At 40.6% G+C, this 27,051-nt stretch overlaps 1 protein-coding gene and 1 pseudogene across 1 annotated transcript; both read left to right on the top strand.

Annotated features, from left to right (window-relative positions):
• Positions 1-5,014: 5,014 nt before the first annotated feature.
• Positions 5,015-6,320, top strand: LOC126260606 (craniofacial development protein 2-like; annotated as a pseudogene).
• Positions 6,321-6,369: 49 nt separating this feature from the next.
• Positions 6,370-26,629, top strand: LOC126260605 (proteoglycan 4-like). Its single transcript, XM_049957942.1, has 8 exons — positions 6,370-6,568; positions 6,947-7,115; positions 16,910-17,028; positions 19,269-19,431; positions 19,814-19,904; positions 24,285-25,421; positions 26,163-26,214; positions 26,370-26,629. The coding sequence occupies exons 1-8, from the start codon at positions 6,370-6,372 to the stop codon at positions 26,627-26,629; spliced, it is 2,190 nt and encodes a 729-aa protein (XP_049813899.1).
• Positions 26,630-27,051: the final 422 nt, after the last annotated feature.

Raw genomic sequence — 27,051 nt, 5'->3', positions numbered from 1 at the left:
GGGGTGAATAGGAGATGATGATGTTAGCTCTTTGGTCTCGTTAAACACTTACTCAGTATCAGCAGCCCCTCACTTGCTTCAGATGCAGTGATGACATCTTTGTCCTACAAGCCATCTTCCTTGATATCATCATCCACCTCAGAAATGGCTACATCAGTACCTCCATCCACATCAAACCTACCAGTCACCAACTATACCTCCATTTTGACAGCTGTAATCCATTCTGCATCGAGTGTTCCCATCCGTACAGTCTAGCCATGGTGATTTCTGCTACCCCTCTGCCCCTCCGTCCCACATGCCTGCTGTCTGGCTACCAAGGAGCACCATGTTGGTAGCCCTGTTCCAGGCAAAACGCATGAATTTTGTGCTCTTGTACAGATAAGTGATTTAAACTGAAATGAAACTTTGTTTAATGCTGATAACCAATTAAAGATTTGTATTAGTGTGTTTCCAAGCTTACCATTAAAGGTTTCACTTTTCTTTGGGTATTATTCCCGAAAACAAGAAAATGTCATAAAGTAGAGTTAAAGTCATATTTTTGGTACATTTTAGTGCAGTAAACTTAAACAGTCTCATTTAATTGTTGTATTTTCTGTTCAGATAGTAAAGTTAATTGTTAAACATAGCGTGAATTTAACTTTCTGGATCAAAAAAGTGTGCATGTAGTAGTTTTGTTTGCATACAGCTGCGAGTAGGCCTAGTTTTTGTAAACGTGTTTTCTTGTTTTACAGTAATTGAATTGCTTTACTATTATTAAAGTGTTAATTTTGTCATGGATGAAAAGTGCCTGACCTACCATAGAATTGTTTGCTCTGGGGTTTGGTGTGATGGACGCAGTAGTTTTTTCCATTGGGGTGACTGTAGGGGTGTGGGAATTGGAGACTCATCAGTCATTGTAACAGTATTATGAAAAGGGTAGTTGCCATGCATCATATAACTGAGATGCTGAGTTGCAGGTAGGCACAACAAATAGACCATCAGAAAGTGAGCTTTTGCCCAACAAGGCATTCGTTGGAAATAGACAATGTACATTGTGTGTGTATATGTTGTCTGTTTCTGATGAAGGCTTTGTTGGCCAAAAGCTCGCTTTCTGATGGTCTCTTTTTTGTGCCCATCTGCGACTCAGCATCTCCACTATATGATGACTGGCAACTATCCTTTTCATAATACTGTTACATTCCATCCTGGATTTTCCATTGTTTCACCAGTGATTCTGTAGGATATGTAGTAGAGATAGGAAGATAGTGGAACAGGAGAGGAAAATTGCAGCCCTGCAGGCTGAGTTACATCAGGCTGGGAAAGATCTGGACAGGTTAAGGAGGGAGAAGTATAAAGAGAGGTGGGAAATAGCAACAGGTAACAGAAGAAACAGGCCTAGAACTTCATCAGACAGCTTTGTGGTGAATGTGAAAAATAAGTAGGACTTGTTGCTTCAGTTAGAAACTGATAATCCTCAGGCAGAGGGAGGTGTAGACAGAGTGTACGAAATGTTCTGTAGAAAATTGAGTAAGAATGTAGGAAACTCAGCAAAGACAAAGAAGGTTTTGTTGTTACGTAATTCTCATGGCAGAGGTGTAGGCAACTTCTGCAGGATGAATTAGGGTCAGAATGCCAGGTCAACAATTTTTTTAAAGCCAGTGCTGGTCTGGTTTGTAAAAACTTTGCTAGTGAAGACACTATGGTTATTGTGGATGGGTCAGGCAACTGTATTGGCAGAGATCCTGGGTACAATAATAGAGTGTGATGTGATAAAGATTGCATCAGCATCTAGACATACCAGTGTGGACTTTGTATCTGTACTGAGATGCCGTGACCCATGACCAACCTCATTTGAACTCTTCTGTGAGGAGAGTTAATATGGAAATGGAACTGGTGCTTGGGTCAGGTGTGGGGTCACATATTGGTGTGGCTCCTTCTTGATTCTCTCAGTAGGTGGGATTGTACAAGGCATGGTCTACACTTCAACAGGAAAGGGAAGGGTTAACTGGCTGGGCTAACAGGAGGAAATTTCTTGTGGTGGTGGTGGAGGGTCACTGCCATGAGCGGAAAAATAGCAGTAGTGATTACAGATGTGGTAGCAGCATCTTTTTTAAGCTATGTAGGACAGAAGAAGTTAAGTTCTAAGAGAAATAGAGAAATCAGGATTGAAATGAACCTTCAGCTTGAGAAAGAAACTAAACAGCATAATTCTGAAACATTAGATCAGCAAACACAGTTACTGGCTAAAAATTTTCACCAATCAGCAGCAATTTTACTTCAACCCAGTTTTTATCTCAGTTAATGTGAAATGCCAACTATCTTTTTTCTGCATGTACAACAGAAGGAGAATTTCATAATAAATCATTCACAACGGTAAGTTTCTACCAAGTAACAGCAAGTAATTTTATTCTAGTCATAAATAAATTTGAAGCACTGTTGACCTATTTAACAAGAAATAAAAAATTGGGGTTGCTGGTGATTTTAATGTTGATTCTCTTGAAACCTCTCCCAGTAAGAACTTATTACAGTTAGCAGCATTGTCATTTAACATACATACTATTAACTCCCCAACTAGAATAGATAAGGTCTCAAAGATGGGCATTGATAATATAATTATAGAAATATCTAATGAACAAAATTATATTATAAAACCAATAATTAGTATCCTCTCAGACCATCACATTTTGTTATTTTTGCCAAATTTTAATGCTGATCAGGATATAAAATCTACTAAACCTGGTTCCAATGGATAGTCAGCAAGCCAAAACATGTGTGTTTCAGGAAACTCCTCAAAGATATGAATTGGAGTGGTGCGTGCAATGCTCATAACATGAATGAGAAATTCAACATTTTTATTAATAATGTCCATAACTTACTTGAAAACTATTTTCCCCATAACTAACCCAGATTAGACAAACATATATTAAAAAAAGGGCATGGATTATTACTCAAGGAAGAAGAAAAGGAAACTCTTGTAAGAAAAAAAGGAAACTCTTATCAGTCAGCTCTGATGTAAATTTTATAGATTATTACAAAACATATTGCAAAATATGGAAGACAGTAATACAGACATCCAAGTAAATGCATTACCAGAAAGGGATAGTCACATCAGATAACAAAATAAAGACAATCTGGGATGTAATGAAGGAAGAGACTGTAGAATCAGAGACATAGAGGAATATATAGCATCAAGAGTAAATGATACATGGGTAACTGATGTGTGCAGTGTTTCTGAACTTTTCAATAAGCATTTCCTAACTGTTACTGAAAAGATGGGGTTGTCAGGTTCAGCAGATGCCATGAAAGAATGTCTCTGACCAGTCACTACAAATCACTACAATAATATGAGTATGACTCTCACATCATCAGTAGAAGTAATTTCCAACATAAAATCCTTAAAATAAAAAAAATCTAGTTGCTATGGTAATATATTAACAAATTTGATTAAATAGTATTCCTTTGAGTTTGGTTACATTTTAAATTATTTTGGTAGCCAGTCTTTTATCAGTGTAACATTTCTTGAATGATTGAAATATGCTAAGTAAAGTTTTATATAAGAAGGAGATGAAGAAAAACCATCAAATTTCCATCTGATTTCACACATTCTCAAAAATTTTAGAAAAGATAATATACAGTCCTCTTTTTAACCATTTGACCACAAATAAAATATTATACAAGTCACAATTCATTTTTCTTAGGATTTCAGCATTGAGAAGGCTATGTACACATACAGTGAGAGTGAACTTAATTTATTACAGAATAAATTACAGACTACAAGTATACTTTGTGATGTGTGAAAGGCATTTGACTGTGTAAATCGCAGTATACTTTCCAGAAAATTAGAAAACAGGGTGTATCAAAAAGAATATCTGATTTTAAAAAATCATAACTATTATGTTATTTGAGATATGTGCATTAACAGTGTTGGAAAGAGCAAGTGCTCAAGTTTTACACGGTTCCTGCTAGGTAGAAGCAGCATGCACCAGCTTTAGTTCTAGTCAAAACAAGTGACTGGATAACAGAAAGCATTTTGTGTTCTGCATTTTGCACAGTTTGTGTCAGTAATAACTGTTCAGCATGACTTTCGTACTAGGTATGGTGTGGCTCCTCTTACAGCACAGAGCATTAGATGATGATATGAACAATTCCAAGAAACAAGTTGTTTGTGTAAAGGCAAGTCACCAGGCTGTCCCTGAGTACCTGACACAGATGTTGACTGCATCTGCCATAGTTTCACAAGGAGTCCACAGAAATTCATATGCCATACAACTCAACTTGCCCCCGATGTCCATCTGGGGAGTGTTGCATTGATGTTTACAAATGAAACTGTACAAAATTCAGCTATTGCAGTCTCTGCATGAAGGTGACAAACAGCAATGTGTGCAGTTCTGTAATTTTGTTCTTGGCAAGATGTAGGATGACAGTTTCCTTCCACACTTAGTGTTTAAAGACAAGGCAACACTCTATTTAAATGGGAAGATGAACCATCATAATATGAGAATATGGGATATGGAACAACCACATGAAATTTTACAACATGGGAAGGACTCTCCAAAATTTAATGTGTTTTGTGCAGTCTCATGGGAGAAGGTGTATGGTCCATTTTCTTTGCTGAAAACACTGTTACTGGAAACATGTCTCGATCTGCAACAAATTGATGCATGGTGCAGGGGATGGCAACTGAATCTCAATGTAGACAAATGTAAGGTGCTGCAAATACATAGGAAGAAAGATCCTTTATCATTTAGCTAGAATATAGCAGGTCAGCAACTGGAAGCCGTTAATTCCATAAATTATCTGGGAGTAGGCATTAGGTGATACGTGATTACAAAAACTCAGCAAGAGAGTTCTCACAGCCTCTGTCACCTCAATTCTCCAACTTCCTACCTACACGTGGTGCCCCTGTTAAGCCAAGCAACTCAGCAGAAGGTTGGGTAACCAACCCCAGTGGGAAACTGAGTTGGTGAGCAGATAGGAGTTGGAGGACAGTGGAAGGCAACGGGACACCACCACTGAACTATCCCAAGAAAACCCCATGGCTTCGCTCAACTCAAAATGTTCTGGAGTTTCAAGTTTCCCGATCGGATCTCTGGGGGCAACCAGGTTGAGAGGAGCTTCACGAAGACTAAGATGGTGCAAAGAGAAGCACTAAATAGGAACATGGAGTGTAAGATTCATGTATCAAGGAAAACTAGACATAGTGAAAAGAGAAATGGAGAAAATTAACATCGGCATATTAGAAATAAGTGAAATGAGGTGGACTGGCATGGGAGAATTTGCTTCGGATGGCCATATGGTGTATTATTCTGGACACAATAACAACAGAAGTAATGGAGTAGCCTTCATAGTTAGTGATAAAGTAAGAAAAGCTGTAATGGAATACAAATATAAAAATTATTGAATGATGTCCATCAGACTTCAAGGTCAGCCCCTCAACATCACAGTAATTCAAGTTTATGCGCCAACAACCGATGCTGAAGAGGAAATTATTGACCAGTTCTATGGAGATTTACAAGAATTACTACTGTCAACACCAAAAAAGGATATCGTCTTCATAGTTGGAGATTGGAATGCAAAAGTGGGAAATTAAGCTGTAGAAGGTATAACAGGGAAATATGGTCTTGGTACAACAAATGAAGCAGGACAGAGACTCCTAGAATTCTGCCAAGAAAATTCATTGATAATTACTAATACACTGTTTCAACTACCAAAACAATGCCTGTATACCTGGACTTCACCAGATTGCCAACACTGGAACCAAATTGATTACATACTTTGTAATCAGAGGTAGAAGAGCGTGGTTCAGTCAGCTACAACAAGATCTGGGGCTGACAGCGGATCAGATCTTGAGTTCCTGACTGATTGCAAAATTTCGGCTGAAACTTCAGAATGTAGCAAAAAGTATCCTAACTTGCAGATTCGATTTTAACTCTCTACCCTCCGACTACACTGTAGAGGTGCAAAACAGATTTAATGTATTAGAGCTGGAGGACAAAAGCTCACAAAAGATGTGGACAGAAGTAGCTAATACTGTCAAGGAGGCCGCAGAGAAACACATTCCCAAGAAAAGGAACAGCAAGAAGACTAGATGGCTATCAGTTGCACTGCAAGTTGCAGAAGAACGAAGGAAAGCAAAAATCAAGGGAGATAGATCAGCTATGTTTGAATTAAATAAAGGTTTTCAGAAATTAGCTAGAAGAGATAAAAATATACTCTTTAATGAACAGTGCAAGGAAGTTGAAGATAGTAATGGAATGGGGAAGACAAGAGATCTTTATGAGAAATTAGAGAAATTAAAGGAAAATTCCAGCAAAAATGGGAATGATAAAAGATCTGAGTGAAGCAGAGGATATTAAGGAAAGATGGGCAGAATATGTAGAAGAGCTATACATGAAAGAACTGCATAATGACAGGGCTCCTACTGCTGATGTTAATGTTAATTTAGAACTAGAGCCAGATATTTTGGAGAGCGAAATCCAGTGGGCCCTTGAAAATATGGCTGATAACAAAACTAGTGGACATGATGAAATACCAGCAGAATTGTTTAAAGTCACCAGAAAGGATGCAGTGAAAGTGCTGCACTCAATTTGTCAAAAAATATGGATCACACAGCAGTGGCCAGAAGACTGGAAAAGATCAGCATTCATCCCCTATCCAAAGAAGAGAAGTTCTAAAGAATGCTCAGATTACCGAACAATCGCACTTATCTCACATGCTAGCAAAGTCATGTTGAAAATCTTACAAAATAGACTTCGCCAATATCTAGATCGAGAGCTACCAGAAGAATAAGCTGGATTTAGGAAAGGAAGAGGAACTGGAGATCAAATTGCTAACATTCGGTGGATTATGGAAAAAGCAAGAGAATTCCAGAGAGATGTGTACATCTGCTTTATTAACTACGCCAAAGCCTTTGACTGCGTTGATCACAACAAATTGTGGAACGTACTGAAAAACATGGGTGTACCAGATCACCTCATTCATCTGATACGGAGTTTATACCTTGACCAAGAAGCCATGGTGAGAACTATGTATGGAACAACGAAATGGATAAAGATTCAGAAAGGGGTCCGGCAAGGCTGCATACTGTCACCGTACTTATTAAATCTGTATGCAGAACATGTTATGAGGAATGCGAGGCTAGATGAAGGAGAAACAGGAATTAAAATAGCTGGAATAAATGTAAACAACCTCAGGTAAGCGGATGATATGATCCTGTTGGCAGAAAGTGAAGAAGAATTGATAACACTCTTGCTGAAGGTGAAAGACGAAAGTGAAAAGGCCGGTCTTAGGCTGAATGCGAAGAAAATGAAAATTATGGCAACTACACCTACCAATTCGTGGGATATAGCAGGAGAAACCATGGAGGTAGTGACCACATTCAGTTATCTCAGTTCCCAGATCTCTGCTGATGGCGACTGCAGCCATGAAATCCGGAGACGCCTGTTCCCGGTAGACAGGCGATGTCAAACCTTGAAAAGGTTATAAGGTCCAGAGATATAACACTAGCAACAAAGATCTGTATTGTGAGGGCTATGGTCTTTCCAGTTGTGATGTATGGATGTGAGACCTGGACCATTAGAAAGGCTGAATGGCGAAGAATTGACTCCTTCGAATTGTGGTGTTGGAGGAAACTTCTTAGAGTTCCGTGGACTGCAAAGAGAACCAATAGATCAATATTGGAGCAAATAAAACCAGATTTCTCCCTGGAAGGTCTAATGTTAAAACAAAAGCTGACCTACTTTGGACACACAATGCTAAGGCATGCCTCGCTGGAAAAAACATTAATGCTGAGGAAGATTGAAGGAACTAGAAGAAGAGGAAGTCAGAGGATGAAATGGATTGATGGCATCACAGAAGAAATGTGTTCCAACCTGGAAGGTCTATGGGAGAAAGTGCAAGACAGGAAAAATTGGCGTGATTTGGTTCATGGGGTCACAAGAGTCGGAACTGGCTAAACGAATAGAGAGAGAGAGAGAAGCATTAGGAGTGATTTAAAATGGAATAACCATATAAAATTAATCGTAGGTAAAGCAGATGCCAGACTGAGATTCATTGGAAGAATCCTAAGGAAATGCAGTCTGAAAACAGTCCAAAAATAAAGGAAGTAGTACACTTGTTCGCTCACTGCTTGAATACTGCTCATCGGTGTGGGATCCGTACCAGATAGGGTTGATAGAGGCGATGGAGAAGATCCAAGACGGAGAGCAGCGTGCTTCATTACAGGATCATTTAGTAATCATGAAAGCATTATGGAGATGATAGAAAAACTCCAGTGGAAGACTCTGCAAGAGAGATACTCAGTAGCTTGGTACGGGCTTTTGTTGAAGTTTTGAGAACATACCTTCACCAAGGAGTCAAGCAGTATATTGCTCTCTCCTATGTATATCTTGCAAAGAGACCGTGAGAATAAAATCAGAGAGATTAGAGCCCACACAGAGGCATACCAACAATCTTTCTTTCCACGAACAATACGAGACTGGAATAAAAGGGAGAACTGATAGAGATACTCAAGGTACCCTCCGCCACAAACCGTCAGGTGGCTTGCGGAGTATGGATGTAGGTGTTAGATGTAGATGTACATATGCTTGAGAACTTTCTTTTCCCACAGTTGGACACTGATTTGAATGACTTTATTTACCAACAGGATGGTGCACCTGGCATCAGGAAGTGTGGGAATTTTTAAATCAAAGGATTACTGAACAGTGGTTCGATCACATTGGACCAAATGATTCAATCTTACATTACTGGCCTCCAAGGTCACCGGACCTGACTGTATGTGATTATTTCTTGTGGGGGGTTTATAAAAGACTCTATTTCGGTGCCTCCATTACAAACAACAATGAATGAACTGAAACATCACATAACAGCAGCTGTGGAAACTGTAACTCAAGACATGATTGCTACAGTGTGGGAACAATTTGAATACTGCATTGACATATGCCGTGCATCTCAAGAGATTCATACTGAACACTTGTGAAAAGGTATGAAAAAAACTTTTTGAGCTTCCCATTCATCAAAAGCAAAATTCATTGTATATGTTTATTAGTTTCAGAAATATAGACACACCAAATTGAATGATTATTTTTGATACACTCTATATTATTGTGTAACAGGAAATGCTGCAATCCTATATCTCTGACAGAAAACAAAGGGTTTCAATAGGAAAGAGATGTGTATTAAGATATCAGGAATCATCCAACTGGGAACCAATAACAGTGTCCCCCAAGGTTTCATCTTAGGGCCTTTTCTTGTGTATATCAATGGCCCTTCATCAGGTACAGTACCAGGTGCCAAATTTGTTTTGTTTGCAGATGATACAAACATTGCAATAAATAGAAAATCAAGTATAGTCTTAAAAAGGTTGGCTGATGTAATTTTCATGGATGTTAATAAATGGTTCCTATCCAATTCTCTGTCACTAAACCTTAAAAAAAAACATACTGTATACAATACAGAACTTGATGCACAAAATATGATAACAAGCAGATATAAGATTCCTGGGATTACAGCTTGATAATAAATTTGACTTGGAGGATCATACCGCAGAATTACTGAAACTTCTAAACAAATCTCTATTTGTTATGTGAAATTGTCAGACAGAGGTGATATAAAAATAAAAGAGCTAGCGTACTGGTAACACGCTTACTTTCATTCCATAATGTTATACAGGATATTTTCTGGGGTAACTTATCAAGCCAAGCTAAAGTATTCTGAGCCCAGAAAGTGTTCAGAAATTTTCAATAATATGCGAGCAGCCATAAAAAGTTTGACTAACAATAAGGCACAGTTTGAGAAGAGACTGAAGGAATTATTGATGGCCAATTCCTTCTACTTTATTGATGAACTTCATATCAGAACACATTGATACATTTATGCTATCAATATTATCACATAATGTGAAATTGTGTACAATCTGACTTCTGTACAAATTTTGTGCACTAAAGTGATCAGTGTAAGTAAGTGTTGTAAAACGTTTATTTTTTTAGTTGATATGTGGCTACAATAGCCTATGAATTATCATATCCACCTAAGTGTAGTGAACATTTAATATTTGGTTACATATTTTATATTATTTTAAATGTATATATGCTTAAGTCTCTCTCTCTCTTTTTGACCGATTCTACATCTTCAAGGGCAATTTCATTTGGGATCTGTGGAAGGTACATTAGCATGTTGCTGTTGTTGTTGTGGTCTTCAGTCCTGAGGCTGGTTTGATGCAGCTCTCCATGCAAATCTATCCTGTGCAAGCTCCTTCATCTCCCAGTACCTACTGCAACCTACATCCTTCTGAATCTGCTTCGTGTATTCATCTCTTGGTCTCCCTCTATGATTTTTACCCTCCACGCTGCCCTCCAATACTAAATTGGTGATCCCTTGATGCCTCAGAACATGTCCTACCAACCGATCTCTTCTTCTAGTCAAGTTGTACCACAAACTTCTCTTCTCCCCAATCCTATTCAATACCTCCTCATTAATTACGTGATCTACCCACCTAATCTTCAACATTCTTCTGTAGCACCACATTTCGAAAGCTTCTTTTCTCTTCTTGTCCAAACTATTTATTGTCCATGTTTCACTTCCATACATGGCTACACTCCATACAAATACTTTCAGAAACGACTTCCTAACACTTAAATCTATACTCGATGTTAACAAATTTCTCTTCTTCAGAAACGCTTTCCTTGCCATTGCCAGTCTACATTTTACATCCTCTCTACTTCGACCATCATCAGTTATTTTGCTCCCCAAATAGCAAAACTCCTTTACTACTTTAAGTGTCTCATTTCCTAATCTAATTCCCTCAGCATCACGCATATTAATTCAACTACATCCCATTATCCTCGTTTTGCTTTTGTTGATGTTCATCTTATATCCTCATTTCAAGACACTGTCCATTCCATTCAACTGCTCTTCCAAGTCCTTTGCTGTCTCTAACAGAATTACAATGTCATCGGCGAACCTCAAAGTTTTTATTTCTTCTCCCTGGATTTTAATACCTACTCCAAATTTTTCTTTTGTTTCCTTTACCGCTGCTCAATATACAGATTGAATAACATTGGGGAGAGGCTAAACCCTGTCTCACTCTCTTCCCAACCACTGCTTCCCTTTCATGCCCCTCGACTCTTATAACTGCCATCTCGTTTCTGTACAAATTGTAAATAGTCTTTCGCTCCCTGTATTTTACCCCTGCCACCTTTAGAATTTCAAAGAGAGTATTCCAGTCAACATTGTCAAAAGCTTTCTCTAAGTCTACAAATGCTAGAAATGTAGATTTGCCTTTCCTTAATCTTTCTTCTAAGATAAGTCGTAAGGTCAGTATTGTCTCACGTGTTCCAACATTTCTATGGAACCCAAACTGATCTTCCCCGAGGTCAGCTTCTACCAGTTTTTCCATTCGTCTGTAAGTAATTCATGTTAGTATTTTGCAGCTGTGACTTATTAAACTGATAGTTCCGTAATTTTCACATCTGTCAACACCTGCTTTCTTTGGGATTGGAATTATTATATTCTTCTGGAAGTCTGAAGGTATTTCGCCTGTCTCATACATCTTGCTCACCAGATGGTAGAGTTTTGTCAGGACTGGCTCTCCCAAGGCTGTCAGTAGTTCTAATGGAATGTTGTCTACTCCCGGGGCCTTGTTTTGACTCAGGTTTTTCAGTGCTCTGTCAAACTCTTCACACAGTATCGTATCTCCTATTTCATCTTCACCTACATCCTCTTCCATTTCCATAATATTGTCCTCAAGTACATCGCCCTTGTATAGACCCTCTATATACTCCTTCCACCTTTCTGCTTTCCCCTCTTTGCTTAGAACTGGGTTTCCATCTGAGCTCTTGATATTCATACAAGTGGCTCTCTTTTCTCCAAAGGTCTCTTTAATTTTCCTGTAGGCTGTATCTATCTTACCCTTAGTGAGATAAGCCTCCACATCCTTACATTTGTCCTCTAGCCATGCCTGCTTAGCCATTTTGCACTTCCTGTCGATCTCATTTTTGAGACGTTTGTATTCCTTTTTGCCTGCTTCATTTACTGAATTTTTATATTTTCTCCTTTCATCAATTAAATTCAATATTTATTATGTTACCCAAGGATTTCTACTAGCCCTCATCTTTTTACCTACTTGATCCTCTGCTGCCTTCACTACTTCATCCCTCAAAGCTACCCATTCGTCTTCTACTGTATTTCTTTCCCCCATTCCTGTCAATTGTTCCCTTATGCTCTCCCTGAAACTCTGTACAACCTCTGGTTTAGTCAGTTTATCCAGGTCCCATCTCCTTAAATTCCCACGTTTTTGCAATTTCTTCAGTTTTAATCTACAGTTCATAACCAATAGATTGTGGTCAGAGTCCACATCTGCCCCCTGGAAATGTCCTACAATTTAAAACCTGGTTCCTAAATCTCTGTCTTACCATTATATAATCTATCTGATACCTTTTAGTATCTCCATGATTCTTCCATGTATACAACCTTCTTTTATGATTCTTGAACCAAGTGTTAGCTATGATTAAGTTATGCTCTGTGCAAAATTCTAACAGACGGCTTCCTCTTTCATTTCTTAGCCCCAATCCATATTCACCTATTATGTTTCCTTCTCTCCATTTTCCTACTGTCGAATTCCAGTCACCCATGACTATTAAATTTTCGTCTCCCTTCACTACCTGAATAATTTCTTTTATCTCATCATACATTTCTTCAATTTCTTCATCATATGCCGAGCTAGTTGGCATATAAACTTGTACTACTGTAGTAGGCATGGGCTTCGTGTCTATCTTGGCCACTATAATATGTTCACTATGCTGTTTGTAGTAGCTTACCCGCACTTCTATTTTTTTATTCATTATTAAACCTACTCCTGCATTACCCCTATTTGATTTTGTATTTATAACCCTGTATTCACCTGACCAGAAATCTTGTTCCTCCTGCCACCAAACTTCACTAATTACCACTATGTCTAACTATAACCTATCCATTTCCCTTTTTAAATTTTCTAACCTACCTGCCCGATTAAGGGATCTGACATTCCACACTCCGAATCGTAGAATGCCAGTTTTCTTTCTCCTGATAACAACATCCTCCTGAGTAGTCCCCGCCCGGAGATCCAAATGGGGGACTATTTTACATCCAGAATATTTTACCTAAGAGGACGCCATCATCATTTAACCATACAGTAAAGCTGCATACCCTCGGGAAAAATTATGGGTGTAGTTTCCCCTTGCTTTCAGCCGTTCGCAGTACCACAACAGCAAGGCCGTTTTGGTTAATGTTACAAGGCCAGATCAGTCAATCATCCAGACTGTTGCCCCTGCAACTACTGAAAAGGCTGTTGTCCCTCTTCAGGAACCACACGTTTGTCTGGCCTCTCAACAAATACCCCTCCGTTGTGGTTGCACCTACAGTACGGGTATCTGTATCGTTGACGCACGCAAGCCTCCCCACCAACGGCAAGGTCCATGGTTCATGGGGGGAGGTACATTAGCATATCTGTTCTTATTTTGTAAATATTTATTGTGTATTCTTGATTTCTGACATGTTCCACATACTAGATGATCTCCTCACTACGGATCAGTTGGAATGAAAAGTACATCTATTATCTAATATAATGTTATGCCTCTCATAATGCAGTACCACCAAGGAATGAAAATGCTGAATCACATCATCTGTCAGTGTTTAGACTACTTCTTATTAGGCTCTGAAGTGAGAAGTGTCCTCCCTCTATACTCCCTCCCCCCCTCCCAAATGGTATTCCACCACCCATCCAACCTACCCAGTATCCTTGTCTGCCCTTACTGCAACCCTGCTCCCAACCCCTTGTCTCATGGCTCATATTCTATGGTATAAGTAGGTGCAAGACCAGTCCCATACATCCTTGCACTACCAATTACCCCAGTACTTCCTTGGGCATCTCCTACTCCATCAAAGGCAAGAACACCTGAAAGCAGCCATGTGATCTACTAGTTAAGCTGCATCCAATGTGCCACATTCTATGTGGGCATGACAACAAACAAGCTGTCTGTCCACACGAATGACCATCTCCAAACTGTGGTCAAACCCTTCCCACCAACACCAAATTTTCTGAACTGAACAGATGGGCACACCCCCTATACCATATCCTTCATTCTCATAATCCCCTACCCCTCAACCTTTGCTATTCTCTGTGTTCCACCTACCTATCTCCTTCTGTGCTCCCACTCAATTACTACAAATGCCTTCTATCCTGCCAATGCACCTACTTAGTCTTTCCCTTCCCTACTTTTCTCCTCCCCTTTCCTCAACCCCTTTCCCAATACAGAAATCCCTGCTGCACCTAATAGCCCTATGATGTCCCTTCATACTCTCACTGGCAGCAATAGCATCTTACCGCACCCCTACACTGCTAACCCATACCCCTCCCCATGCTATACCTTTTCCTCCACCTTGCTACTCACCCCAGATAGAGTGCTGTTCATGTCAGATGCAAACTCCTCTATGTTGTGGGTAACAATCTATTCATGCCATAATATTGTTGGTCTTATAATCGATTTTCCAGTCACTATAAATTCTATTCAACTGCTCTTCCAAGGGTTTTGCCATCTGTGACAGAATTAAAATGTCCTTGGTGACTGCAGATTTTCTTCTCCCTGAACTTTACCTCTTATTCCAAACTCCTCCTTGATTTTTCTTTACTGCTTGCTTAGTGTGCAGTTGACTAACATTGGGAATATGCTGAAATCCTTTCTCACTTCTTTCTCAGCTAAGCTTCTCTTTCCTGTTCTTCGACTCTTTACAGTTGCAGTCTCATTTCTGTACAGATTATAAATAACCTTTTACACCCCGTATTTTATTCCTGCTTTCTTCATAATTTCAAAATGTGCAATCAAGACAGCTTTGTCAAAAGCTTTCTCTAAATTTATGGGGTGGTACACAAAATGTGTCACCATTTGTTTCATATATAATTTATGAGTCACACCAGATATGCCATTGAGCATCTCAACAGCAGTAGCAGTAGAGCTTGGAGAAATGAATGAGTTATGAAATGACATGTAATTCATGACACAATCGCTACGACACTAGTGTTCATAACATGGCTGATAATAGATGACTAAAATGGAGCAGTGATCAGCAGTTGTGTTACATTTTCATGAAATGAAAAGTCCTGTTGCAGTTCAGTCAGTTTTCACACTATTTAACACATGATGGGCCTCTTGTAAGAGGAACATTCCCAGGCTGTATGATCAGTTTATATGGGAAACATCAATATTGGAAGCAAGCTTGTGTGTTTGCTGGTGAAAGTAGAAGTGGTACAAGTTGCTCTACAGAGAAGTGCTGGCAAATCATGCAGAAAGGCAGCATTGCAACTGGGCATATTTAGAAGCTCTAGTTGACAGATTCTTGAAGTGATTTCTGGATGTACCAGTACATGATGACGTCTTCTGAGAAGCTCAATGCAGAACACAAGCAGCAGAGACTACTGTTGGTCCACGGGGCAGAGGAGAGGGAACAAACTCTCAACATACACTCCTGGAAATGGAAAAAAGAACACATTGACACCGGTGTGTCAGACCCACCATACTTGCTCCGGACACTGCGAGAGGGCTGTACAAGCAATGATCACACGCACGGCACAGTGGACACACCAGGAACCGCGGTGTTGGCCGTCGAATGGCACTAGCTGCGCAGCATTTGTGCACCGCCGCCGTCAGTGTCAGCCAGTTTGCCGTGGCATACGGAGCTCCATCGCAGTCTTTAACACTGGTAGCATGCTGCGACAGCGTGGACGTGAACCGTATGTGCAGTTGACGGACTTTGAGCGAGGGCGTATAGTGGGCATGCGGGAGGTCGGGTGGACGTACCGCCGAATTGCTCAACACGTGGGGCGTGAGGTCTCCACAGTACATCGATGTTGTCGCCAGTGGTCGGCGGAAGGTGCACATGCCCGTCGACCTGGGACCGGACCGCAGCGACGCACGGATGCACGCCAAGACCGTAGGATCCTACGCAGTGCCGTAGGGGACCGCACCGCCACTTCCCAGCAAATTAGGGACACTGTTGCTCCTGGGGTATCGGCGAGGACCATTCGCAACCGTCTCCATGAAGCTGGGCTACGGTCCCGCACACCGTTAGGCCGTCTTCCGCTCACGCCCCAACATCGTGCAGCCCGCCTCCAGTGGTGTCGCGACAGGCGTGAATGGAGGGACGAATGGAGACGTGTCGTCTTCAGCGATGAGAGTCGCTTCTGCCTTGGTGCCAATGATGGTCGTATGCGTGTTTGGCGCCGTGCAGGTGAGCGCCATAATCAGGACTGCATATGACCGAGGCACACAGGGCCAACACCCGGCATCATGGTGTGGGGAGCGATCTCCTACACTGGCCGTACACCACTGGTGATCGTCGAGGGGACACTGGATAGTGCACGGTACATCCAAACCGTCATCGAACCCATCGTTCTACCATTCCTAGACCGGCAAGGGAACTTGCTGTTCCAACAGGACAATGCACGTCCGCATGTATCCTGTGCCACCCAATGTGCTCTAGAAGGTGTAAGTCAACTACCCTGGCCAGCAAGATCTCCGGATCTGTCCCCCATTGAGCATGTTTGGGACTGGATGAAGCGTCGTCTCACGCGGTCTGCACGTCCAGCACGAACACTGGTCCAACTGAGGCGCCAGGTGGAAATGGCATGGCAAGCCGTTCCACAGGACTACATCCAGCATCTCTACGATCGTCTCCATGGGAGAATAGCAGCCTGCATTGCTGCGAAAGGTGGATATACACTGTACTAGTGCCGACATTGTGCATGCTCTGCTGCCTGTGTCTATGTGCCTGTGGTTCTGTCAGTGTGATCATGTGATGTATCTGACCCCAGGAATGTGTCAATAAAGTTTCCCCTTCCTGGGACAATGAATTCACGGTGTTCTTATTTCAATTTCCAGGAGTGTAGTTTGGTTTTCAGACAAGGCATATTTAATTTGGATGTTTGGACAGTGTGGTTAATAAACAATATGTATGCTTTCGGGCTACTGAAAATCTGCAAGTGCTTTGTGAATGACATCATGCTCCGAGGATTACAGTGTGGGTTGCCATTTGCAGTCACAGACTTATTGGACCTCCTTTCTTTGTACAAACTGTGAAAGAGCACAGTAACTTCATTCCACAGCTTTTTGCTGCTGTGTTGCTCTTCAACACATGTGTTTCCTACAAGATGGAGCAAGGCCACATCTAACAAATGCTGTGTTGGATTTCTTACACAAGTGTGTTGACATATAGGTCATTTCACTCAAATTTCCAGGTTTTCTCAATGACAGACAATTTTGGTCCCCAGTAGTCCTTAACTTCATTTTGTGACTTCATTTTTTCTTTGGGGGTCCCTAAAGGGAACAATTTTAATGGAGCTCAGACACTAGACACATTTTTTAAAATTAGATGACTCTTCATTCAATCCAGATAATGATAGCTGTAAGAAACCCAGAAGTATCAATCAAAGATAGAAAAAAATGACTCCCCCTGGTGAGAGTATTAAAATTCTAGTGGTTAACTGCCAAAGCATTCACAACATAGTGCCATAGTTTGAAGTACTCTTGAAAAGCAGTGAGGCTTACATAATACTAGATACAGAAAGCTGGTTGAGACCAAAAATTGATAGCAGTGAGATTTCTGGAAAAATTTAAGTGTATATCGAAACAACAGACTAAAGGGAAATGGGGGAGGTGTGTTTGTCACAGTAGAAAATACACTCAAATCCACGAAGGTAGAAATTGAAGCTGCATTTAGGCAAGACTCAATATCAGGGATGAGCATAAAATGGTACTAGGATCCATGTATTTCCCATTGGACTCATCTTCTGTTGCAACCAAAAACTTCAGAGAAAACCTAAGTTAACTTGTACATAAGTTCCTCTGTCATACTGTATCCATCGGTGGAGACATTAATCATTCAACAATCAATATGGAATATTATAGTTTTGTTGGTGGTGGGCTTGATAAGATATCCTGTGGAACATTACTAAACACCTTCTCTGAAAACTACGTGTAACAGATAGGTCAAAACCCCACTCATGATAGAAATATGTTAGATCTAAGGACAACAAATAGACCTGACTACTGTGAGGATGCCACATCAAAAATGGTATTAGTGACTATGTCACAGTTGTGGCAACAATCATTACCAATGTACAAAGGACAGTGAAACAAGCAGAAAGATGTATGTGTGAGATGCACTGCTAAACCCGCAGGACAGGAAAGGTAGTTTAAGTTGTGGAAAGGGGCCAAAATAAGTGGCTGTTAGTTACACTTGAACATAGAATCTTTTAATTGATCAAACATTACAAGAGCCAAGAAAAATTTCTTTTAAAAGAAAAACACAGCTTTAGTTTTGGAACTTAATTAGCAGCTGAATGCGCTGTACAATCTCATGCCTTAAGGGCAAGATCACTTTAATTTAAAAACAGCTGAAAGTCAATGACTTAAAGCTCAATCAAAATCAGTAATTTAAAAGGCAAAGCCTTATCTTAAAACAGTTCCTTAATTAGGCTTAAGGCCCAAAGAACCTGACACTTTAAGAGCAAACAACTTAAATTCAAATCGGCTGAAGGCCCTTCACTTAAGACTCAATAACATTAATTTTAAAAGTGCCAAAGTCTTTAAGTAAAACAGTTCTTAAATTAGGCTGAAGACCCAAACCATCTGACGTCTTAAGGCCAAAACAACCTTAATCTAAAAATTGGCTAGAAGCCATCCAAGTACGAACAAAAAGAACAAACAAGAAAAGGCAGTACACCCAAGGGCGTTCAGAAGTTCCGAGAGTCGGCCTGGAATTCAAATACTAATGCTCGCTTAGGTGAGGCAGGCAGGCGGCCCAACCATTGTTGATCTGATGACAACATAAATGACAGACAGTCACCAGACCCACCGACAAGATAAACTCCACTTCACCCAACCAGCACACAACAGGGAGTTCAATGGAACAACGTAGAAGGTATTAGTGCCCACAAACAATTATACATTGAGCTGTCAAACTACACACCATGCTGGACAGCGACAGCACGTTGAGGAAAATACACTGCCTGAATTTACGTCAACGGCCAGGGCAGGTAACCAGAACATTAATGGCCACAAGGCAGAAGATTCCTCTGGTGTTCTTCAGTTCAAATAACCAAGTACATTTAAACTCCACTGGAGGGTGGCTAAAATTTGCCATCTTGAAAACACATGTTGTTGCTCGCAAGAATATCCCAACAGCCAACAACGAACCCCAAATGACACAATGTCAACAGTCGTGACTTGCTGGTAGATTAAGTCAAAACTCAACTTCAGCTATTGTGTGTGGACATTTTCTCGCTGCTCCATGCCAACCAACCATCTGCCCATGCCTGGAAACAGTGAAAGGACCAAATATACGTTGGCCGGTGAGACGACCAACCAATGGTGATCCCACTCCAGACTCCCTCCATCAGACAGTTCATGTGTGTCGCCAGTGGTCAGCGAGCTGTTATCGATATGTGACTCTGCTGCTGCTCACGGGCAATTAAGGCAGGAAGTTAGTGATGCCAGTAAATGGAATAAGAAAACAAGGCAGCAGTACCATAATAGAAGAAGACAAACATTAAATGGGATAAACGCGAGCCGTGCATGGCTCAACCTCCCCCCTTCAAACATCAACCTGGGGGTGAAATAGCAAAATGAAATTGACGGCAGCTCCTTAACAAAAGCAAGACAGTGGCCATGGGAAAGCCACAAGCGAGATGTTGGCTCAGACACGTCCATGCAGAGGGAAGACACCCACTGGCTAATGACATCCCTGCACTAGGAACGGACCGACCTAAGTCCCGCAAGATGACTAATTCAAGTCTCATTGCTAGGTCAAAAGTGAAAGCGAGACACCCACTTGAAACCAACCAGACAGAGGAAACACATGCCGACAGGCAACCCAACACCCGTGCACAGACAAAGGTACTGAGCTGCAGTGTCCTCAAGGCCTCTAACAGCATTAAACAAAATTCAATGGCCCCTCCTGTCTCACCCACCATCTCCGACATGACGTCAACCAGATGGAGAATGGCAGTGCGCCTACAGGCTACTAAATTCAAATAACCAAGTACATTTAAACACCACTGGAGGGTGGCTAAAATTTGCCAACTTGAAAACATACGTTGTTGCTCGTGGGAATATCCCAACAGCCGACAATGAACCCCAAACAACACAATGTGAACAGCCATGACATGCTGGTAGATTGAATCAAAACTCAACTTTCATGTCCAGGATTGGTGATCCACAGACCTCGTAGCAATGGGAACAGCATCACACACTCCGACAGTGGGCTTGGCCAAACAATGCCCCGCAGAGATTTTCTCGCTGCTCCACGCCAACCGACCAACTGCTCAGGCCCGGAAATGGTGAAAGGACCAAATATACATCAGCCAGTGAGATGACCAACCAAACGACCAACCAATGGCCATCCCACTCCAATCTCCCTCTGTCGGACAGTGTATGTGTGTCACCAATGGTCGGCGAGCACTGGCTGTGCGCACCTCAGCAGCACTCTGTCCCTGACTTCACTGCTGGTGCGTCCCGAACTGACTGCCAGACACACGACAACCCAGAAATACTATTGGTCGCTCCAGAGATAGTACAACAGTGCACTTATCAATACATGCTGCTGCTACCACTCATGGGCAAGTAAGGCAGGAAGTTAGTGATGCCAGTAAATGGAATAAGAAAATGAGGTGGCAGCACCGTAATAGAAGATGGCAAACAATAAATGGGATAAATGCGAGCAATGCATGGCTCACTGTGTTCAGTGAACAAGAAAAAAATCAATAGTGTTATATCTCAATGAGGAACTTGAAACTTCCAGCACAAGGCAGGAGGATTTATAGGAACTGTGGCTCAAGTGTAAAGGAATACTTGACCATGCATTGGATAGATATTTACCCAGTAGAACAATTCATAATGGAAGGGACCATCCATATTATAAAGTCACTGAAAGACACTTCTAAAGAAACAGGAACTACTGCATAATAGGTGTGAAACAAAAGATAGGAGTATAGATAGAGAGATACTGAATGAAATGCATTTGGGTGCCAAGAGAGCAATGCTTTGATGCCTCCAATGACTACCATAGCAGAAATTGTGGTTGCATGCAAAGGCTGTTAGCGACAATAAAGTTAGTGTTCAGTCCCCAGTCAGCAAAAGCTGAAATGCTTAACTCTGTTTTTAAATGTTCCATTACAAAGGAAAACCCAGAGAATTGCCCCAGTTCAATCTGTGTACACTGAAAAGATGAGTGAAATCAGTATTAGAGTCAGCGGTGTTCAGAAACAGCGGAAATCGTTAAAACTGAACAAAGCTTCAAAGCTTGATGGTATCCATGTCAGATTCTATACTGAATTTGAGGCTGAATTAGGCCTCCTTCTAACTATAATATGATGTATATCCCTTGAACAAAAACCCATGCCCAGTACTTCGAAGAAAGGGTAGTAAAAGTGATTCATAAAACTACCATCCAATTATGTTGACATCAATTTGCTGCAGAATCTTAGGACATATTCTGAACTCAAACATAATGAGGTATCTCAGACAATGTGACCTCCTCCATGCCAACAAGCATGGATTCCAAAAACATCTATCATGTGAATGTCATCTTACAGTTTTCTCACATGACATACTGAAAGATTTGGATTAAGGCAGTCAGGTAGATGCAGTATTTCTTGATTTCCGAAAAGCATTTGATTCAGTTCCACACCTACACTTATTATCAAAAGTTTGTTCATATATGGTATTAAGTGAAATTTGTGACTGAATTGATGACTTTTTGGTAGGGAGGATGCAGCATGTTAACTTGTACAGAGATTATCAAATGTAGAAGTAACTACAGGTGTGCCCCTGGGAAGTGTGTTGGGACCCTTGCTGTTCATGTTGTATATTAATGTCCTTGTGGACAATATTAATAGTAACCTCAGACTTTTTGCAGGTGATGCAGTTATCTGTAATGAAGTACTGGCTTAAAGAAGCTGTATACATATTCAGTTAGATACTGATAAGATTTCAAAGTGGTGCAAAGATTGGCAACTTGCTTACAATGTTCGGAAGTGTAAAACTGTGCACTTTACAAAACGAAACAATGTAGTATCATATGACTATAATATCAATGAATCACATCAGGATTCAACCAACTCTTACAAGTACCAGGGTGTAACACTTTGTAGGGATATGAAATGAAATGATCACATAGGCTCAGTTGTGGGTAAAGCAGGTGGTAGAGTTCAGTTTATTAGTAAAATACTGGAGAACTACAACCAGCCTACAAAAAAGGTTGCTTACAAATCACTTTGAATCACATCAGGATTCAACCAACTCTTACAAGTACCAGGGTGTAACACTTTGTAGGGATATGAAATGAAATGATCACATAGGCTCAGTTGTGGGTAAAGCAGGTGGTAGAGTTCAGTTTATTAGTAAAATACTGGAGAACTACAACCAGCCTACAAAAAAGGTTGCTTACAAATCACTTGCCTGACAAGTTCAAATAGGACTAACAGGGAAAATTGAACGTACACAGAGAAGGGCAGCACAATAGTCACAGGGTTGCTTTACCCATGAGAGAATGTTATCGAAATACTGAAGAAACTGAATTGGTAGACTGTTGAAGACAGGCGTAAACTAACCCAAGATAGTCTGCTAACAAAGTTTCAAGGACTGGTTTTAAATTACAACTCTAGGAATTTATTGCAACCACCTACGTATAGTTGACATAGGGATTGTGAAAACAAGATTAGAATAATTACAGAATGCACAGAGGGATGCAAATAATTATGCTTCCTGCACCCCATTTATGAATGGAACAGGAATAACTGGTACAATGGATTGTACCCATGGTCTTCATCGAAAATACACAACTGACACACACACACACACACACACACACACACACACACACACACATGTAAATGCAACTCAAACACACATGATCACAGTCCCTGGCTGCTGAGACCAGACTTATGTTGGTTTGTCTTTCTTCAATCTCTCTCTTAAAATATTTCTGGGATGAGTAGTGCATAACATGTTCTCCAGAACCCAAACAATCTTTCGTGAGGATGGCTTCTATCAGTTTTTCCATTTTTTTATAAATAATTTTTGTCAGTATTTTAAAACCATGACTTAGGATTCAGTAATACTCACACCTGTCAGCACTGCATTCTCTGGAATCATAATTTTTACAGTCTTCCTGAAATCTGAGGGTACTTTGCCTGTTTAATAAAGGGTGTCCCAGGGGTAATGGTCAATACTGTGTGATATGAGAGGAACAGTCCCTTGAAGCAGAAAGTCTAGCAAACATGGGCTCTGAAATGCATACTTTAAGAACTGTGACCACTTTTTCAGTAGAAGAGATGTGTTCTACAGTGGCAAAGATGAACAAGTGCTAATGGCTCTTAAGGTATGCACTTTAGAGACCATGTTTACCAGACATTTTATTCTTATTTTGGTCCATACTACCACCTCTCAAAATAGGAAAATCAAAGAACTTACAGTAGAAGAGATGTGTCCCTCAGCATCAAAGATGAAGAAGTGCTCATAGCTCTTAAGATACGTATTTTGGATCCAATATTTACTAGACCTTTTTGCTTCAAATGATTGTTCTTATCATAACACTGAAGACTGACAATTCCTCCTGGATCACCCTATATATTTTGCATATCAAGTGGGAAAGTTTCACGATAGCTGGCTCTCCCAAGGATCTCAGTAATTCTGAGGAAATGCTGTCTACTGCATGGCACTTATTTGAGCTTAAGTCATTCAGTACCCTGTAAAACTCTTCTATCAATATTATAACTTCCATCTCATCTTTATCTATTTCCTCTTCTCTTTCTGTATTATTGTATTTGAGTACACTTTCCTTGTTTAGACACTTTACATATTCCTTCCTTATTTCAATCTTCCCTTCTTTGCATTGTACTGGCTTGTCAACTGAGTTCTTAATATTCACACATATAATTCTCTTATCTCCTAAGGTTTCTTTAATTTCCCTGGTGGCAGAATCTATCTTTCCCATAGTCATGTGTGCTTCTTCAGCCTTACATTTGTCCTGTAGCCATTCCTGCTGTGATGTGATGTACCACTTAAACACTTTATCCATTCAACCTGTAAGTTTTTGGAAAGTAGATTATGAAAAACTTCTGGCTTTTTATTGTTGGTTTAATTTGATGTGCTCCATTTTAATCAAGCACAATTGCTTGTAGACATTATCTAATAATAATAATTAAAATATTTAACATACATTTATTTCCTATAATTTTGGTTTCTTTATCATTATTGACATCTCGATCATTTCAGGAAGGTGAATGCCAGTGTGCTGTGGAAGGTTTGCCAGAAGTCCCATCAGTGCCACAGCCAACAGCTGCTGCAGAAGCAGCAAAAGAACCTGAAGCTCCAGCAGCTGAAGAGCCGCCAGCAGCAGAGGAGGCTGTAGCTGTACAAGAGCTTCAACCAGCAGAGGGGCCTGAAGCAGCAGAGGAGCCTCAAGTGGTAGAAGCAGCTGAGCCTGTCGTAACTGAAGCAGCTGAGCCTGAAGTAACTGAGGCAGCTGAGCCTGAAGTAACTGAGGCAGCTGAACCTGAAGCAACAGAGGCAGCTGAGCCTGAAGTAACTGAAGCAGCTGAGCCTGAAGTAACTGAAGCAGCAGAGCCTGTAGTAACTGAGGCAGCAGAAGGGGCTGCTGAAGAGGCTGCTGAAGCACCAGCAGAAGCAGCTCAAGTATCTGAAGAAGCACCAGCGCCACCGGAAGGAGAAGCACCAGGTGTCTGCATATGTCCAGAAGAAGTACCAGAACCAAAAGAGGAACCAGTTTGTAGGTGTGCTTCTGCAGTAGGAGTAGCTGCACCATCACCACCACCACCAGGTGAAGCTGCACCACCTCCAGCAGGCGAAGCTGCACCTCCAGCAGCCGAAGCTGCACCACCAAAAGCTGAACCGACAGCAAAAGTTGACACAGTGGATTATGGTCCACGAGTTGATCATATAACAGATTGTGATACAGAATTTGATGAATTCCAAGATGTTCCTGAAGCTGTAAAGAAAGCTATAGCAGAAGAAGAAGCAGCATTGTACGCTAAGGCATTCCCGGCAGTTATGCCAGTGATCACCCGTCCTCCTCCAGCTGCTCCTACAGAGGCTCCAGCAGAAGCCCCTGCAGCTGAAGCACCGGCAGCAGCAGCAGAACCAGCTGCAGCTGCTGAGCCTGGTGCAGCTGAGGCAGCTGCACCTGAAGCACCAACAGCACCACCTGAAGAAGGTGCACCTGAAGCAGCTGCACCTGAAGCAGGTGCACCTGAAGCAGCTGCACCTGAAGCAGCTGCACCTGAAGCAGCTGCAGTGGCAGCAGCACCAGCTGCAGCTGCTGGTGATCAGTCTGCACTGGATCAGTTAATCGAAATGACTAAAGCTCTTCAAGCAGCATTTGAGCACATAAGGGTAAGTAGCGTGTGTAATAAAGTTATACTTGAATATTTAGTAGATATATTTGAGTGTCTTTTTTTATCTGCACAATGTTCTGGAATTTATGAATGTCTCATAGCTCCAGCAGTGCTATCCTCGTTCACCTTACCAATCTGTGTGAGATTTCAGGAGTAACGATAAATGTCTTAGGAAGTGGTCACATAGACAGTTTCAAATTAAAAATTTTAGACACACATTTGACAGGCTTGCAGCTCATTTTTTCTTGGTGTGTTCTAGTTGAACAGCCAGAAGTGAACTATTAATACATATATGGCTGCAAAACATGACTAGCCCTTGTGACCCTGACATCTGTTTCAAACAAGACTCCAATTTTATGACAGCTTTCTGTAGGAATATGAGTAATAGTGATGTCACAAATTCTCATATATGCTAAATATGTCAAAGTGTTATTTACTTAGGCTTTCTTATAAAATTTTGTGCCTTTTGGAGAATAAGATACATGTTTTGATAACTGCAGATTACCAGATTTGAGACATCTATTCATGTTTATTACAAATTTAGAAGTTTAGAGAATGGTGAACCTCTCAATATTCACATTTGTCCTGAATGTGCAATTGAACAAAATGCGTACAAAGTAAAAGCAATTCTCCAATTTATAGAACATAACTCCATGAAGAATTTCAGGTTACATTAGTCTTCTACTCCTAAGTCATGCTGTATGTTACCTTTTGCAGTTTATAGTCTTTTTATCTTCAGTGTGGTCAGCACTTCACACATATTATATTCCCAGAAGTTGCACATTTGATAGGTAATTACTAATTGCCAGTTAATTTTATTGAAATTGCCCATTGATGGGGATACTTTCACAACTGTTGATATCAGCAGTGCTTATAATTTATGTCATAAATGTATTGAAATTGCACATACTATTGTGTAGAGACTATTCGAACATTACTTTTTCAGTTGGATCAGCTGTCTCTATGATTCCTCTTGGAAAATTCACTTATGGAGACTTCCTACAGAACGAGATATTGTTGTCTTTGGAAGCATTTGCATTAACCACAACAGTAAACATGTTTTATAAGCATGATGGAGTTTTTATACAACCTTCTTGTTCACTTGTGTCAACTAAATGTAATGTCCCAGACCAATTGGAGAATTTGCATGAATTTCTGAAAATTATTGTTCATTTTTCTACTGGATTGATTGTTATCCTATTCTGAGATTATACTGGCTTGGCATGAGTAAGATAGTGAAGTTTTATGAGTTGTTACATGACATTGCTTTTGTTGGTTGTAATGCTGTACACAGAAAATTATGCACTTTTCTTTCATGAAGTCATACAATAATAATGGATGCAAGACTTTGCAGAACAGTCTCTGAATGTTTCATTGTGAAATCTCACACATACCTTTGTTGCAGCAGGTTTGTTTGATGGAAATTGTAATAGTGTTAACTATCAGACATTTGAAGATATACACAAACTATTGCTTGAAATACTTTTTAAAAGTTCAAGAACCAGAATTAAGTGAAGAATTTAGGAATATACTATAGGCTCCTAGATATTGCTCCCATAGGGATTGCAAAGACAAGATTAGGCTGTTGTCAATGTTCATAAAGCTATTTAAACGATCATTCTTCCCAA

The sequence above is a fragment of the Schistocerca nitens genome, chromosome 5 (assembly GCF_023898315.1).
Source record: "Schistocerca nitens isolate TAMUIC-IGC-003100 chromosome 5, iqSchNite1.1, whole genome shotgun sequence".
Taxonomy (NCBI): domain Eukaryota; kingdom Metazoa; phylum Arthropoda; class Insecta; order Orthoptera; family Acrididae; genus Schistocerca; species Schistocerca nitens.
This window is presented reverse-complemented; position numbering and strand designations above follow the sequence as displayed.

Excerpts from the sequence above, each read along its gene's own strand:
- LOC126260605 (XM_049957942.1), top strand. The coding sequence starts at position 6,370 with ATGAAAGAACTGCATAATGACAGGGCTCCTACTGCTGATGTTAATGTT. Across the intron at positions 19,905-24,284 it reads ACACCCGTGCACAGACAAAG|GAAGGTGAATGCCAGTGTGC; the intron begins GTACTGAGCTGC and ends CGATCATTTCAG. Across the intron at positions 26,215-26,369 it reads AGAAGTTGCACATTTGATAG|TTGGATCAGCTGTCTCTATG; the intron begins GTAATTACTAAT and ends TTACTTTTTCAG.